General features: G+C 42.8%; 1 protein-coding gene and 1 long non-coding RNA gene across 2 annotated transcripts in view; one reads left to right on the top strand and one right to left on the bottom strand.

Annotated features, from left to right (window-relative positions):
- The window catches only part of ANKRD31 (ankyrin repeat domain 31), a 135,501-nt gene extending 125,861 nt beyond the window's left edge, over positions 1-9,640 (bottom strand). Inside the window, exons 1-2 of the mRNA XM_087430161.1 lie at positions 9,448-9,640; positions 1,204-1,277 (exon numbers count right to left, since the gene is read on the bottom strand). Of these exons, the coding sequence (XP_087286287.1) occupies positions 1,204-1,277; positions 9,448-9,608 (235 nt within the window). The 5' untranslated portion in view covers positions 9,609-9,640. The remainder of the gene's footprint in view (positions 1-1,203; positions 1,278-9,447) is intronic.
- Positions 1,743-3,698, top strand: LOC147917364 (uncharacterized). The gene is made up of 2 exons (XR_015552100.1): positions 1,743-1,838; positions 3,424-3,698. It is a non-coding gene; the product is annotated as an uncharacterized LOC147917364 (long non-coding RNA).
- Positions 9,641-14,592: the final 4,952 nt, after the last annotated feature.

The following is a 14,592-nucleotide window of genomic DNA, read 5'->3' as shown; positions in this document are numbered from 1 at the left end:
AAGGATATACAAATACTAAACACTAGCAATTGTTGGGAGCAGAATTATAAAGAAGAGTAAGGGATGGGACCTTTCACTTTCTACATTATATAATTCTGTATTTTAAAAATATTTTATACTTTTAATAATTAGCAAAAACAATACAGGTCTATCCATTCTGAAAAGGAAAGAAAAAGAAAAGAAAAGGAAAGAAAAAAACTTGGTTGGAATATTAAAACAGACCTCTAACTTCTTCCTAGTAGCACTTTATACATCATAAGAACACCTTCTAAAGACCAATATTACACACTGTCCCTTCCAATTACAGGTAGGAAAATCACTCCAAGACGAAACTGTAATTTACCATTGGGGTATCAGGTGAGATGATGTACAGCGAAAAGACTTTCTGAACTACACATAAAAGAAGATCTTCTTGGTGTTCAGGAAATTTTTCTTCTAGTCTACACCTATTTCCAGACATCCTCCAAAACAACAAATGGCTCACAGCAAGAAATCTTAAAAGGAAATAACCTATCATTTAAACAGCTACTGCAGAATTGATCTTTTTGAACAGTGACAATCAGTGACAGATTTCTCTAGAAGCATTTAAATTGACAGAGAAGTAGACTCAGGAAGTGTGGAGAACTGGTAAGTGAAAGGCACTTTTTAAAAATATATATACCTAGACTTATTGTGTGACTACGTTAACAAGACTAACATAATAGACTATGTTAACTACACTTGTGATCATTTTGCATTACATACAAATATCAAATCATTATGTTGTACACCTGAAACTAATATAATGCTATACTTCAATTATACCTCAATAAAAAATTAATTAAATTAAATTAAAATATAAACCAAGGATATTTGTACCTTAATTTTAGTCTGAAAGAATCAGACTGGTTATTAAAAAGTACTCCTTACTCTTGCAAATAGGCACGTTCTAGGGTTAAGCTGGAGGTTTGTGGGGGGAGAAGAGCTATCTAAATGCCACCTTCATATCTCTGTAGCCCTCTCTAGGAGTCGTAAACATCTTCCAGAAGTTACAATCCCCATTGCTGTTCTTATAATAACAGACTTATTGATGCCTATAAGATGCCTATAAGAAACTAACTCTGTAAAGTTAAAGAACAAGACTAAATATAAAAGGAGAAGTTAATGGAATAATAACACTTGGGAAATTAAAGGGACTATTTAGTGAAAAGAATTCTTTCTCACCTTCACACGATCCACTTATACCAGGATGGAGACTGAATTCAGATCTAAAAGATGTATCTTGATCAAAGAGCAACCTTTCAAATATCAAAAAAGAAAGTACAGATTATTATCATGTTTCCTAAACAAAGACTAACAATTTAACTGTCATTTATTATACCTAAACTTGCTAAAATTTTTAGTTCCACCACTACTAATATTTCTATGTCAAAGTATTTTTTCAGAAATGTATCTTTTAATTAAAAATTTATCCAAGATGAAAAATAAAGACTTACTCATATGGTCATGTTCATTTTTACAAATATTCTGCTATTTTTAATATTTGGGAGTAAGGGACAAATATCAATATTGTTTCTGAACAGACATGAAAGGAGAAGAAGATTTCAAGGACCAGTGCTGGTGGGTTTTTTCCTTCACATTTCTCTATACCACAGAGAATTTGAGATTAAAATTCCAGAGTTAAGTCTGAATGTATGTTTTCAGAATACACAATGACAGAATTTCTTTAATTTTTGGATTCACTTCCCACTACGTTCTAGGCAGCACTGAGGTAAGACAGAAGACACACAGTCCTTGCCATCAAGAAGCTTCAAATCTAGGGAGAGACACAAAACTAAGAATAATAATGATACACCATGGTGAGTATGCTACTGGGCAAACTTTTATCTTTTCTGTTTAAAAAATATTTACAGAACTCAAAAAGGGCAAAGGACTTGAACAGACATTTCTCCAAAGAGGATATACAAATGGCCAATAAGCACATGAAAAGATACTCAACACTACTAAACATTAGGAAAACGCCAATCAAAACCATAATGAGATACCATTTCACATCCATTAGGATGGTTATGATCAAAAGCAAAAACAAAACACAAAACAAGAGTTAGCAAGGATATAGAGGAACTACAACTCTTGTGCATTGCTGATGGGAATGTAAAATGGTACAGCCACTGTGGAAGACATTATGGTGGTTCCTCAAAAAATTAGACATAGAACTACCATTTGATCCTGTAATTCCATTTCTGGGTATGTACACAAAAAACTGAAAGCAGGGACTTCAACAGATATTTGTACACTCAAGTTCAGAGAAGCATTATTCACAATAGCCAAAAGGTAGAAGCAACTCATGTGACCATCAACAGATGAGTGGATAAACAAAATGTGGTACATAAACACAATGGAATATTATTCAGCCTTAAAAAGGAAGGAAATACTGATACGTGCTACAACATGGATAAACCTTAAAGATAATATACTAAGTGAAATAAGCCAGACATCGAAGGAGAAATATTGCATGATTCCACTTACATGAGGTACCCAGAGTAGTCAGACTCATAGAGACAGTAAGTAGAAGGGTGGTTGCCAGGGGCTGAGGGCAGGGAGGAATGGGGAGTTATTGTTTAATGGGAACAGTGTATCAGTTTGGGAAGATGAAAACGTTCTGGAGATGGATAATGGGGATGTTTGCACAACAACGTGAATGTACTTAATGCCACTGAACTGTATACTTAAAAATGGTTAAAGTGATAAATTTAATGTTATATATATTTTACCACAATAAAAAATAAAATTTTAAAAACCTTTTCCAGAATCCAAGAATGTAATGGTGTACTAAGACATGAATATATGATTTGGTACTAAGGGGGTTTTTTTTGTTTATTTACTTACTTGTTCATTTTGCTTTTTACTTTTTTATGGAAAATTACAAACAGCAACACAAAAAGAGACAACAGCATACTCATCATCTAGGTTCAACAATTACCACTACACAGCCAATCTTGTTTTCTCTATAATCCCTCTGCCATCCTCTCTATCCTCTGCTAGTCCACCACTGGATTATTTTGAAGTAAATCCTGGACATCTTATTCCATTTCATGTGGAAATATTTCAGTATGCAACTCTAAAAGATAAGGACTCTTCAAAGATAACCATAACAGTCACACCTTTAAAAAATAACCATAATTATCATACCTAAAAAAGCCAATAATCTCTTCATATTATTAAATTTACAGTCTGTACTAAGTAGCCTTTAAAATGGCTCCTGGTATTTATGCCCTTGTATAAACCCCTCCCTTGAGTATCGACTAGATCCAGTGACTCTTCTTAAGAACAGAATACAACACATATGTTGGGATGTTGTTACTTCTGAGACTAGGTCACAAAAAGACACTGGCTTCCATCTTGCTCTCCCTCTCTTATTCTCCCGCTTCTTCCCTCTCACAGAAGCCAGCTTGCCATGTTGTGAAACGCCCTGTGGAGAAGCGTATGTAGCAAGAAACTAACGGAGACCTCCAGTCAACAGAGAGGAATCAAGGCCTCAATTCAACAGCCAAAGAGGAACTAAATCTTACAAGTACCACGTAGGAAGTGGATCCTTCTCATGAAGACTTGAGATGAATGCAGCCTTGTGAGTCCCTAAGTCTGACGACTCAGTTAAGCCACTCCTAGATTCCTGACCCAAAGAAACTATAAGATAATAAATGTTTATTGTTTTAAGACGCTAAGTTTTAGAGTAAGTTATTATACAGCAGCAGGAAACTAATAAACAGATTGTAGTTGCATTTCCCCAAATGTCTCTTTTTACGGTTGTTTTGTTCAAATCAGGATCCAAACAAGGTGCATGCACTGCATTTGGTTGCTATGTCTCTTAAGTCTCTTTTTAAAACTATAAACTACTCCTTCCCCCACACCCAACTTTGCAATTTATTTGTTGAACAAACTGGGTTGTTCTTCCTACAGTTTCCCACATTTTGGATTTGCTGATTGCATGTCACTTAACATGTTCCTCTGTCCGGTATATTTCCTGTAAACTGCTTATTAGATCTAGAGGTTTGATCTGATTCAAGTTCAATTTGGGGGCGCATACGTGTACTTCCTACAGGAGATGATGAAGTATGCGTTGGGAGAGGCAGTCTTGTACGTAATACACTCTTTCAACCCCATCTCAGCCTTGGGCCTGGAACACTTTTTTACCAAGAGGTAAAGAATCCTCCCAGCCTATGGCGGACTTAACACCTTGTGTGGGAATCTCTTTCCCTGTTTCAGACTCAATATGCACTCCTTTGTTCTGTTTAAGCGTGTGTGTGATATGGCACCTGGCCAACCCCATTACTACATCTGTCCTCTGTGGAAGAGGATGAAGTCCTTCATTCTGTGGCAGAGGACGGATGTGTGAGGCCAGTGGCCCCGCAGCAGCTGCAGACAGTGACCACTGGCCATGGCAGACCAATGCCCACTACTGAAACTGATCTTGCTCTCTTTTCTGAGTAAAGTGTTGTTCCAGACAGTGCTTGACTACACTGTGTTTTCCTTGGTGACTCGGATACCAAGATGCAGCGGGCAGCAGTGTCTGGATTTCTACTCCTGGTGATAGGCAGATGCCACATGCTCAACAGCATGGCTGTCACTCTTTTCGTGATTTAGTAGCCAGTGATGACCACTGCCTAGATCTAGTCACTATTTTATTAGGAGTATAGTATATAAGATGGCAATATTCTACTTTATCACTTTCTTAATTTATTAATGGACATACATACTAAAAGAAAAACTTCCACTCATCAACTATATAATTACTCAGTTAAGCCACGTTACTCAGCCACGTTACTTGGTGTTTGCATAGGGAAGGCAAGAAAAATGCCTGCTTCTCTTTCTTTACTAGTTTTCAGATAGCGAAGTAAGTTTTTTTAAAGACCATTCTTAACTCATAGATTTAAATCCACTGCTGTTATTATTCTTGTCAATGCTCAAATTGTCCTTATTTTAGCTAGTTAGAGCCTCTTCAAAGTGCTTTGTGGTTTGTTTGACGTGAAACCACTTGTATGGACTGAATTCTGTCCCCCTAAAATTCATATGTTGAATCCCTAACTCTCAATGTGACTGTATTTGGAGACAGGACCTTTAAGGAGATAATTAAGGTTAAATGAGGCCATAAGGGTGAAGCTCTAATCCAACATGACTGGCGCCCATATACGGAGAGAGAGAGACACCAGAGATACATCGCACAGAGGAAAGACCATACGAGGACATGGTAAGAAGGTGGCCATCTGCAAGCCAAGGAGAGAGTTATCAGGAGAAAGCAACCCAGCCAGCACCTTGATCTTGGACTTCCAGCTTCTAAACTGTGAGAAAATAAATTTCTGTTGGTTAAGCCACCCAGTCTATGGTATTTTTGTGGCAGCCCGAGCAAACTAATACACCACTAGTCTTCCCCAGCTTCCCAGGATAAGATGTTCCAGGCTCATCTCATACGTCTCCTACCTTAGACCTGGAACTGGTCATTTCTCACGGAGGCTTGGTTCCTTTGAACGGGATATTATATTTAGAGTCCATAATACTAACGTTATCATTAACAATGGGATTACTGAAAAAAAGTTATTTTTTAATTCTTTATGTCCTTAGAGTACATCTTGTTCAGCATGTATAGCTAAATTCTATGTTTTAAAGGCACTTAAAATAATTTCTTTTCCTGTAATTATGCTACCAAATCAATACCTAATTAGGTTCTATTGTTTCATCTTGCTTTTGCTTTTTAGAAATTCTCTTTTATGTTGATTTAATTTTGTCATATAATTATGTAAACCACTTACATCATTCCAAAGACAAATGTACAAAACAATGTCTATTTAGAGAAGTCTAGCATCTATCCCTATCCCTTCACCCACCTGTTCAGAGACAGAAAATACCAGTTGATAAAAAGTTCCCAGGGTACATATAAGAAAAATGAATCCTGCCTCTTAGAAAACAAACACCAAGCAAACAACACCTTATTAGTCAGCAACATGAACTTTTACAGAAGATTAGGAGCAACACCTACCGAGTCACAAAAAGGACTGGATGCATTTTAGGCCACAGTTTCTAGAGGGAGGGCTAGGACCAAAGAGTGCAATTTCAGCCACAGTCAACACCTGGCATCCTGATTCTTTGAAAGCCTTGCCTTTTCTAGTCCCAAAGGTCACTGAACCCTTTCTCAGTTCTTGGCAAAAAGACTTTACTAGCTGCAACATGTAAGGATTATTTAGCTATGTGAAACTGTGTAATGTTTTACCTGTTAGAGATCTCTGCTCTACTAGGACCTGTGCCCCTCATTCCAGTCAAAGTTGGGAGCTTGTGTGTGAAAACCAGCCATAATGAACCGCATACAAGTAAGCAAAGAAGATGAAGGAAAAAATCAGAAAACAATGGCACTCAGCTCCAGCAATGCTTAGACTTTGACTGTACTGCCATGCCAACAAAAAGAATACTAATTTTCAACCTTGGGCTACAAGGTCTGAAAGAATGATGTTTCTATGGCACTGCAGAGAATCATTTTAAAATGAATCAGAGCGAGAAAAAAAAATAGATTGGCCAGCCAAGATAAAGTGAGCCATCTATAGCCTTTCTCCACGCATTACAACTAAAAACTCTGGTAGAATATTTTAAAAAGCTACCTGAGTAATCTGAAAAATAAACAAAAGCAAGTAGATTGGGGACTGAAGTTGAAATCTAAATAACAACCTTGTAATAAGTGAGTTTCACAATTTGCTTTGTTTTGTTGTTTGGTCCTTTTTTTGTCTCCAGCTTTGAGCCAAGGCCTAATCCCAGAACTGCACAGTGGACACAGTCAGCAAAAACTCCAGAAGAAACCCCCTTTCTTTCTCCAGAAGACTAAAGAAAGGGATCCCAGAAGGTGTGGGGGAAATCCGTGGGTTTTCTTTTATTTTTTTTCTCTCGTTATCCTCAGAACTCTACTACTAACAACCATGGCATCTTGAGCACTTAAAACCCAAGAGAAAACCTGTCTCTCCAGCTACAGGAACCATACTCTGAGGAGTATAAAGGACAGAGAGAATCTCTTTTAGTTTCTTCTTTCTCTTAACACTTTGCCGGGAAGGTGGACCCAGCTGCAGGGAAATGGTCTACAGCAAGAAGGCTAACACTAAGAGAAATCTAGGTCTTGCTGGTCATACGAACCAGTATGTGGGTATCAGGAGGGAAGAGTGCATGAGAATCCTGGAGAAAAGAGAGCAGGAAAGAGGAATCACCTAATTCTGTGTATAATCCAACATAATGCCCAGTCTCAACCTCAAGCTGTTGACATGTGGAGCCGATGCAAAGAAGTGTACCAAAGGCTTAGAGAACTGAACTATGATATTAACTACTGCCCAAGTTCCAGATAACACCCGAGTGGTACAAGAGTTACACTCAAACAGCATAGTAAAGGCTCTGAAAATTGGACTGATGTAACCACCACTCACGGAAAGGAAAACAGAATGTACAGTCAGAACCTAATCAGGCTGACTGCCTATTAAAACAAACAAAAATCAACATCTTCTATAGGATTTTAACAGGACCAAGAGTTAGAATATAATATTCAATATATACAGGGTATAATCCAGAATTACTCAACATGCAAAGAACAGAAAAATTTAACAAATTCTTGAGAGAAAAGATAATTAACAGATGCCAACTCCCCACTCGCCATGACTCCGACATTGGAATTACAAGGCAAACACTTTAAAGCAGCTATTATAATCTTCCCTATGAGATAAAGGTGAACACTCCTCAAATGGATGAAAACACTGGAGTTCTCAGCAGAGAAATAAAAACTATGAAAGAGAATCAGATGGAAATTTTAGAAGAGAAAACTGTAATATTTGAAATTAAAAATTCACCAGATGGGCTCAACAACAGAATGGAAATGACAAAGGAAAGAGTACGTGAACCTGAAGATAGAATATAAATTATACAGTCTGAAGAATTCAGAGAAAAAAATTTTAAAAAATTAGTAGAGCCTCAAGGATCTGGGAGACAATATCAAAAGGTGTAACATTCATGTCATTTAAAGCCACACAAGGAGAGGAGAAAGAGACCGGTACAGAACAATGGTTTAAATGGGGGGGAAGGGGCTTGACTACAAAGCAGCAGCACAAGGGAGTTTTTCTTCGGAATGACGGAACTGTTCTGGATCCTGATTATAGTGGTTGTTACAAAACTCCATGTATTAGTCAAAAGGCTCCCTGTACACCAACAAGGGCAAATATTACTGTGACTACATATAAATGAGCCAGAAACCTGGGTAGCATCCTTTACTGCCACCCTTCCCCCATCCTCCATATCTTATCGACCACCAACTCCTGCCAAATTTACTAAGATTTCTCAAATTTATCCTTTTCCCTCCATTCCCACTGTTTCCTCCTAGTTGAGCTCATAATCCCAGTCTATTACTACTTTGATGCCCAGAGTAACCTCTATAGCCTTGCTTTGCAAAAGCCGATCCGTGCTCTAACAGCACCCTGTCAGAAATGGAGAATCGCAGACCCCACCCTAGAACTCCTGAATCGGAATCCACATTCTAACGGCATTCTGGAGTGATCTGTAAAGGCGCTGAAATTTGAAACGCACTGGTCGAGGGCGCGCCAGAGGGAACGAAAATCAGGTTATGCCGCTCCTCCACGTGACATCTTCCAAGCACCCCTCCGGGCCACACGCAGCGCACCGGAGGGCTGACACGACCTCCCCCACCGCCCGCTCCAGGCTCCTCTCTCACCGCGCCCCACCGCGCCCTCGACCGCTGCGGCAAGACCCGACTGTCTGTACATCGCGGCACACGTGACACAAGGCTCTGTCCCGCCCTGCAGCGCCCCTCTAGCACACCTCCTCCTCTCCATCTGGCCACTTCCCGGCCCACCGTCGCGCCTCTATTCAGGAGTCAACGCCGGCAAACTCTGACGACCACCGCGGTTAAGAGCCCCTCGGCTCCTGAGCAGACTGGGCACCCTCCCCTGGCTGGACGCCCCACATCGTACTGACACGATCTGCTGGGGCGTCCTTCCCGGCTGGAGGCTTCTCAACGGCAGTGGACTCCCGTCCTCTATCGTCCCCGCATCCAGCACAGGGGACTCGACACGTTCAAGCAAGTCTGAGGAACGAACGACCGGCTGTGGGGCATCCTCGGAAGACCACCCGTTTCCAGCCCGGAAACATCCAGTCCCCACCACACACGCTCCCGAGAGACACTAACCATCCCCCAGACCTGAGCTACAGCCGCCGAAGCAAAGGGCGCTGGAGCAGTTAAGAGCCGAGCCTGCTGGGCCTGTGCGGAGGGCAGGCCTCCAGCCTTGCCGGAACCGCCGTGAGGCCGCCACTGCGAAGCTCACTCTGTCCCGGGCTGCGGGCCGGGCTCGTGCTCTGGCCTCCGGACAAGCTCGCGCAGGCCCCACGGCCCCTCACCCTGCCCGCTCCCGACGCCAACCCCGGGGCCGCCGGCACCTTTTCCAGGGCAGCTCCTCCTCCTCCGGGTCGCTCTCCGTCACCGAGCCCTCCACCACCGTCTCATCACTGTCCCAGTCTGGGTCCTGGGCGCGCGCCTCCATCTTCGCCCGCACTCGGGGTCTCGTCCTCCTTCCAACGCCCCCTGCCCGCGAAGACATGACGCTCTGAGCGCCGGCGGAAATTCCCAGTTAGCAACAGGACTCGTAGCGGGAGCGGGGCCTCGCACGGCGGGAGAGGCGCGCCGGGGGCCCCACGCGCCGCACGCCGCCGGCAGGGGGAGCCGCGCGTCGGGGTTGCACGTCGGCAGCGCACGCGGCCGCCGCACGCTACCGGCAGGGGGAGCTGCGCGCCGCACGTCGCCGCAGGGGGAGCTGCGCGTCGGGGCCGCACGCCACCGGCAGGGGGAGCCGCGCGCCGCACGTCGCGCTGGGGGTGCCGCGCGTCGGGGCCGCACGCCACCGGCAGGGGGAGCCGCGCGTCGGGGCCGCCGCACGCCACCGGCAGGGGGAGCCGCGCGCCGCACGTCGCCGCTGGGGGAGCCGCGCGTCGGGGTTGCGCGTTGGGAGCGCACGGGGTCGCCGCACGCCACCGGCAGGGGGAGTCGCGGCCGCACGTCGGGGTCGCACGCCGCCGCAGGGGGAGCCGCACACCCCCCCGCTCCCGTGGCCGGAAGTGTCTGGAGGCGCGTGCCCGCCGGCTCTGGGCTTCCGGCCGTCGGCCTCCGTGCCCTCCGCTCTCGGCGGTTTCACCTGTTCGTTCGCTCGGGGGGCCAGAAAGGCGGCGGTGCGGCAGACAGCGCAGGGCGGGCCCGTCTAACGCCATTGGCAGGGAGGGCGACCTCGCCGCGTCTCTGCAGGGCGCCCGGGCGCGGAGGAGGTCGGCTCCCCCCCGACCTGCTGGAGCCGCGAGGGCGGTTTGCAGCCGCTCCGCACGTGTCCCCTGCGGTAGGCAGACGGACAAGTTCGTCAGACGTCTTTAGACCACTGAGCTAGTGGCTGCGCTTGTATTTGTGTGTTTCCTTCATCAACTCTTCGGTTACCCTGAAATGCAGATTGTGTAGGAAAGGCAGGATAAATGCTTCATTTTTTCCCTATACTAGTCTTTAGAATAATAGTGGTGCCTAGCAACCTCCAGAAGTAGCCAATTTTTGTTTTCAAATGAAGTACTAGGTTTTTATATACTTGCTGTGTTTCAATCTACTTGAAAGTTTTTCATTCAATTCAGAACGAAGCCAAGTGAGCGTCGCCTGCCAAGAGGGGAAGATTCAGGGCACGCAGAGCCCCGGTCCGCGCCGCAGGGCTCCGTGTCCACCGTGCAGTCTCCGGCGTCGGGCGGGTGTTGGGTCTCGGGGGGTTTGTGGATGGAGCTAGGGCGTGCTGACTCCCCAGCTCACTGCTTTTCAGCACGTAGAGGGGCTTTGCCATTATTCTTACTTGACTATTTAGATCGTATTTAAGCCGCTGCTGTTTAAAACCCTTGGCTGCTGGTGGTTTTTTAAATTTATTTGCATATTCGTCACCTTAACTCTGTAACTGTAGGCAGAACAATAATAAATAGGCAAAGAACTAAACCTCTTTTTTTTCACAGCTCTCCACCTCCATCCTCCATGTTTGAATTGGTCCTAAATTCCTGTCCCTTCCCCTGCTCACTCGGTGGTTTGATCTTGGAGCTGTGTTGTCCCTTCTTAAAAAGTTTCAGTGACTGCCAGCAATGGCAGTGCCTACCCGGTGCCTACCCAGTGAAAAGTGTCGTGGCTGGCTCTAAATGCGCCACACCAGAAGGCGACTCTGCTAGTAATAGCACTTGGTCCAGCCCTCTGGTACTTTTAGTTAAGTATAGAAAACTTCTGAGCCTGAAATTCAAATTCTTTTTTAAAATGCTTTCTCCTTTGGTGGAAAAGAGTCAGTTGTTTTTGCATCTTCAGTTCTTTTATCTTATTCGAGAGAGTTGCCAAGATTCAAAGCACAAAGAAGGAATGGCAGAGATGATCCTTATAAATGCCAGTGTAATTTTAAAGAAACCTTTTTTGTTGTTTTTATTAAATCCAAAGTTTTTATAAAATCAAAGTTTCAGGACAGAGCTGGAAGAATGGACAGATCTGTGTTAGGAATCTGGGCTGCAAATGACAAAAATATGCAATTCAAACTTGTTTAAGCAGACAAAAAGGATGAGTTGAGTCCTGTAACTGAACTGTCCAGGCCTTCAGGTATGACAGGATCCAGATGGTCAAGCAATGTTGAAATGAAATATGGCTCAGCTTTCTTTTGAATTAGTTTGAATTTAAAACTTTAAAATAAATTGAAATACATCAAATGTATAAAAATCTATTCCTTCATTAAAAAATAATAATTGGCTACTTTCGAGGGCTGCTAGGCACCATTTTATTATTCTAGAAATTAGTAAAGGGGGGACAAAAGCTTTTATCCTACCCTTCCTACGCAGTCTGTATTTTGAAATAACCAAAGAGTTGATGACGGGAAAATTTTTTTGTACAAATATAACAGCTAACAAATAATAATAGGTATGATAGAATTATAAAATTACCATTTTGCAACCCCATGAAACAATGGATCCAGGCAATCGTCAACAATAGCTGTGAAAGTTAGGCAGAATAGTAAAAAATATGCAAAGAACTAGACCTTTTTTTTCACAGCTCTCCACCCACATCCTCCATGTTTAAATCAATCCTAAATTCCTAGGTGAAAGGCTGTGGGGAATTTTATAATGGATGGATCAGGCTGACAACAGTTAAGTCCACTGATCAATCTTAACATCACTAAAAGTGAGACGACAAATATTATGTTCCTCCTGGCATGATACAATAGGAGTAAATGGCACTATGTATGAAGTATTCTAAGCCAAAAAAAAAAAAAGTCAAAAATCTGAATATAATCAAGCCTCTAGATCTAACTATCAGTAATTTATATATGGGAGGTAGTAGAATGTTTAACACCACAAAGATAAAATTAACCAAATCTAGAATATGGGAAATTCTATAGGATGAATGACCTGGTTCCTTTCAACGGTTGAATATCATGGGGTAAAAAAAAGGAAATGAGAATTCTTTTATATTAAAAGAGACTCCAGGGGGTCAGCCCCCTGGCTTAGTGGTTAAGTGCCCCCAATCCGCTACTGGTGGCCCGGGTTCGGATCCCGGGCACGCAGCAACGCACAGCTTGTCCGGCCATGCTGAGGCGGTGTCCCACATACAGCAACTAGCAGGATGTGCAACTACGACATACAATTATCTACTGGGGCTTTGGGGAGAAAAAGGGAAAAAAAAAAGGAGGAGGATTGGCAATAGATTTTAGCTCAGGGCCAGTCCTCCTCAGCAAAAAGAGGAAGATTGGCATGGATGTTAGCTCAGGGCTGATCTTCCTCACAAAAAAAAAAAAGAGAGACTCCAAGAAAAGGGAAAAAATTCAAGTAGTTAAAAGGAAAATTGATTGTTAATATAGATACTAATACAGAATGAATTAGCCAGAAAACCTTGAGAAGAGTATTATATTCTTTTTAAACCAACAAATATTTGTTAAAAAAATAAATAATACAAGGAAGAATTAAATTAGATTATATCAAAATTGGAATCTTTGAGGAATAGGACTATATATGAAATTCATAAAATGAAGCCGAGTAATCCTTAAGAACCATAATTAAGTTTTCGTTGCTTGATTCCATTTAGGCTGTAAGTCTTTCAAGAAAAAGTCCTATTTGGGAATTCTTTCCTTGTTTTAAAGGTGAATTAAAAGTAGAATGTCAGCTCCGCCACCTCAGATTGTTCATTCGGAATAAAAATTCCAAAATCATATCCAATAGCATGTGTGCTAAACCACAGATGCGAGTGAAGCTCAGTGCCCTGAAGGAGAGCAGGGAATAAGGGCCCTCCCCTCACTGGCCTTGCCTTCTAGAGGGTGAGGCAGACCATAAAAAAGTGCATGAATAAATGAGATAATTCAGGGAGTGATGTGTGCCTGAAAGGAATAAATAGGTTGCTGAGATAGGGAACATGGGCAGAGAGAGCCTCTTGGAGGAGCTGCTGCTTGACCTAAGACCTAGAGCATGAACATGAGTGCGAAGGCTCTGAGACATCTGGAAGAACAGGAAGGTGACCTTTGTGCTGGGAGCTGGGGAGCAAGGGGAGCGTGGTATGAGATGAGGCTCGAGCATTAAGCAGGAAGTGGAGTCTGTACAAAGTGTAATGAGACTTGTTTGGAAGCGTGGATTTCGAAAAAGACGTCTCATTATTTTGTGGTTACCCAATATATTTTACTTTTATAATTAAAATTATTTCCTGCCTGTGGGAATGCAAACTGGTGCAGCCTCTATGGAAAACAGTAAGGAGATTCCTCAAAGAATTAAAAATAGAAATACCCTATGATCCAGCTATCCCACTACTGGGAATCTATCCAATGAACCTGAAATCAACAATCCAAAGAGGCTCATGCACTCCTGTGTTCATTGCAGCATTATTCGCTATAGCCAAGAAATGGAAACAACCTAAATGTCCCTCAACTGATGATTGGATCAAGAAGATGTGGTATATATATACAATGGAATACTACTCAGCCATAAAGAAAGACAAAATCGTCCCATTTCCAACAACATGGATGGGCCTGGAGGGTATTATGTTAAGTGAAATAAGCCAGAAAGAGAAAGACAAACACTGTATGATCTCACTCATATGTGGAATATAAACCAACACGTGGACAGAGAAAACTGTATTGTGGTTACCAGGGGCAATGGGGGTAGGGGGTGGGCACAAGGGGTGAAGAGAGACATGTATATGGTGATGGACAAACAAAAATGTACAACCCAAAATTTCAGGGCCGGCCCTGTGGCTTGGTGGTTAAGTGCACGCGCTGCGATGCTGGCGGCCCGGGTTCGGATCCCGGGTGCGCATCGAGGCACCACTTCTCTGTCCATCCTGAGGCCGAGTCCCACATACAGCAACTAGAAGGGTGTGCAGCTATGGCATACAACTATCTACTGGGGCTTTGGGGGCAAAAAATAAAAATAAATAAAATCTCAAAATTTCACAATGTTATAAACTATTAAAACATCAATAAAAAAAAGTTTTAAAAAAGAAATTATTTCTTGCCTGTAACTTCATATCATTTACACCCTATCCAGGTTACTTTAGAT

The sequence above is a fragment of the Ceratotherium simum genome, chromosome 4, assembly GCF_057802395.1.
Source record: "Ceratotherium simum simum isolate JZ-2026a chromosome 4, ASM5780239v1, whole genome shotgun sequence".
Classification (NCBI taxonomy): domain Eukaryota; kingdom Metazoa; phylum Chordata; class Mammalia; order Perissodactyla; family Rhinocerotidae; genus Ceratotherium; species Ceratotherium simum.
Note: the sequence above shows the minus strand (reverse complement) of the source record. Positions and strands in the feature narration are given on the sequence as shown.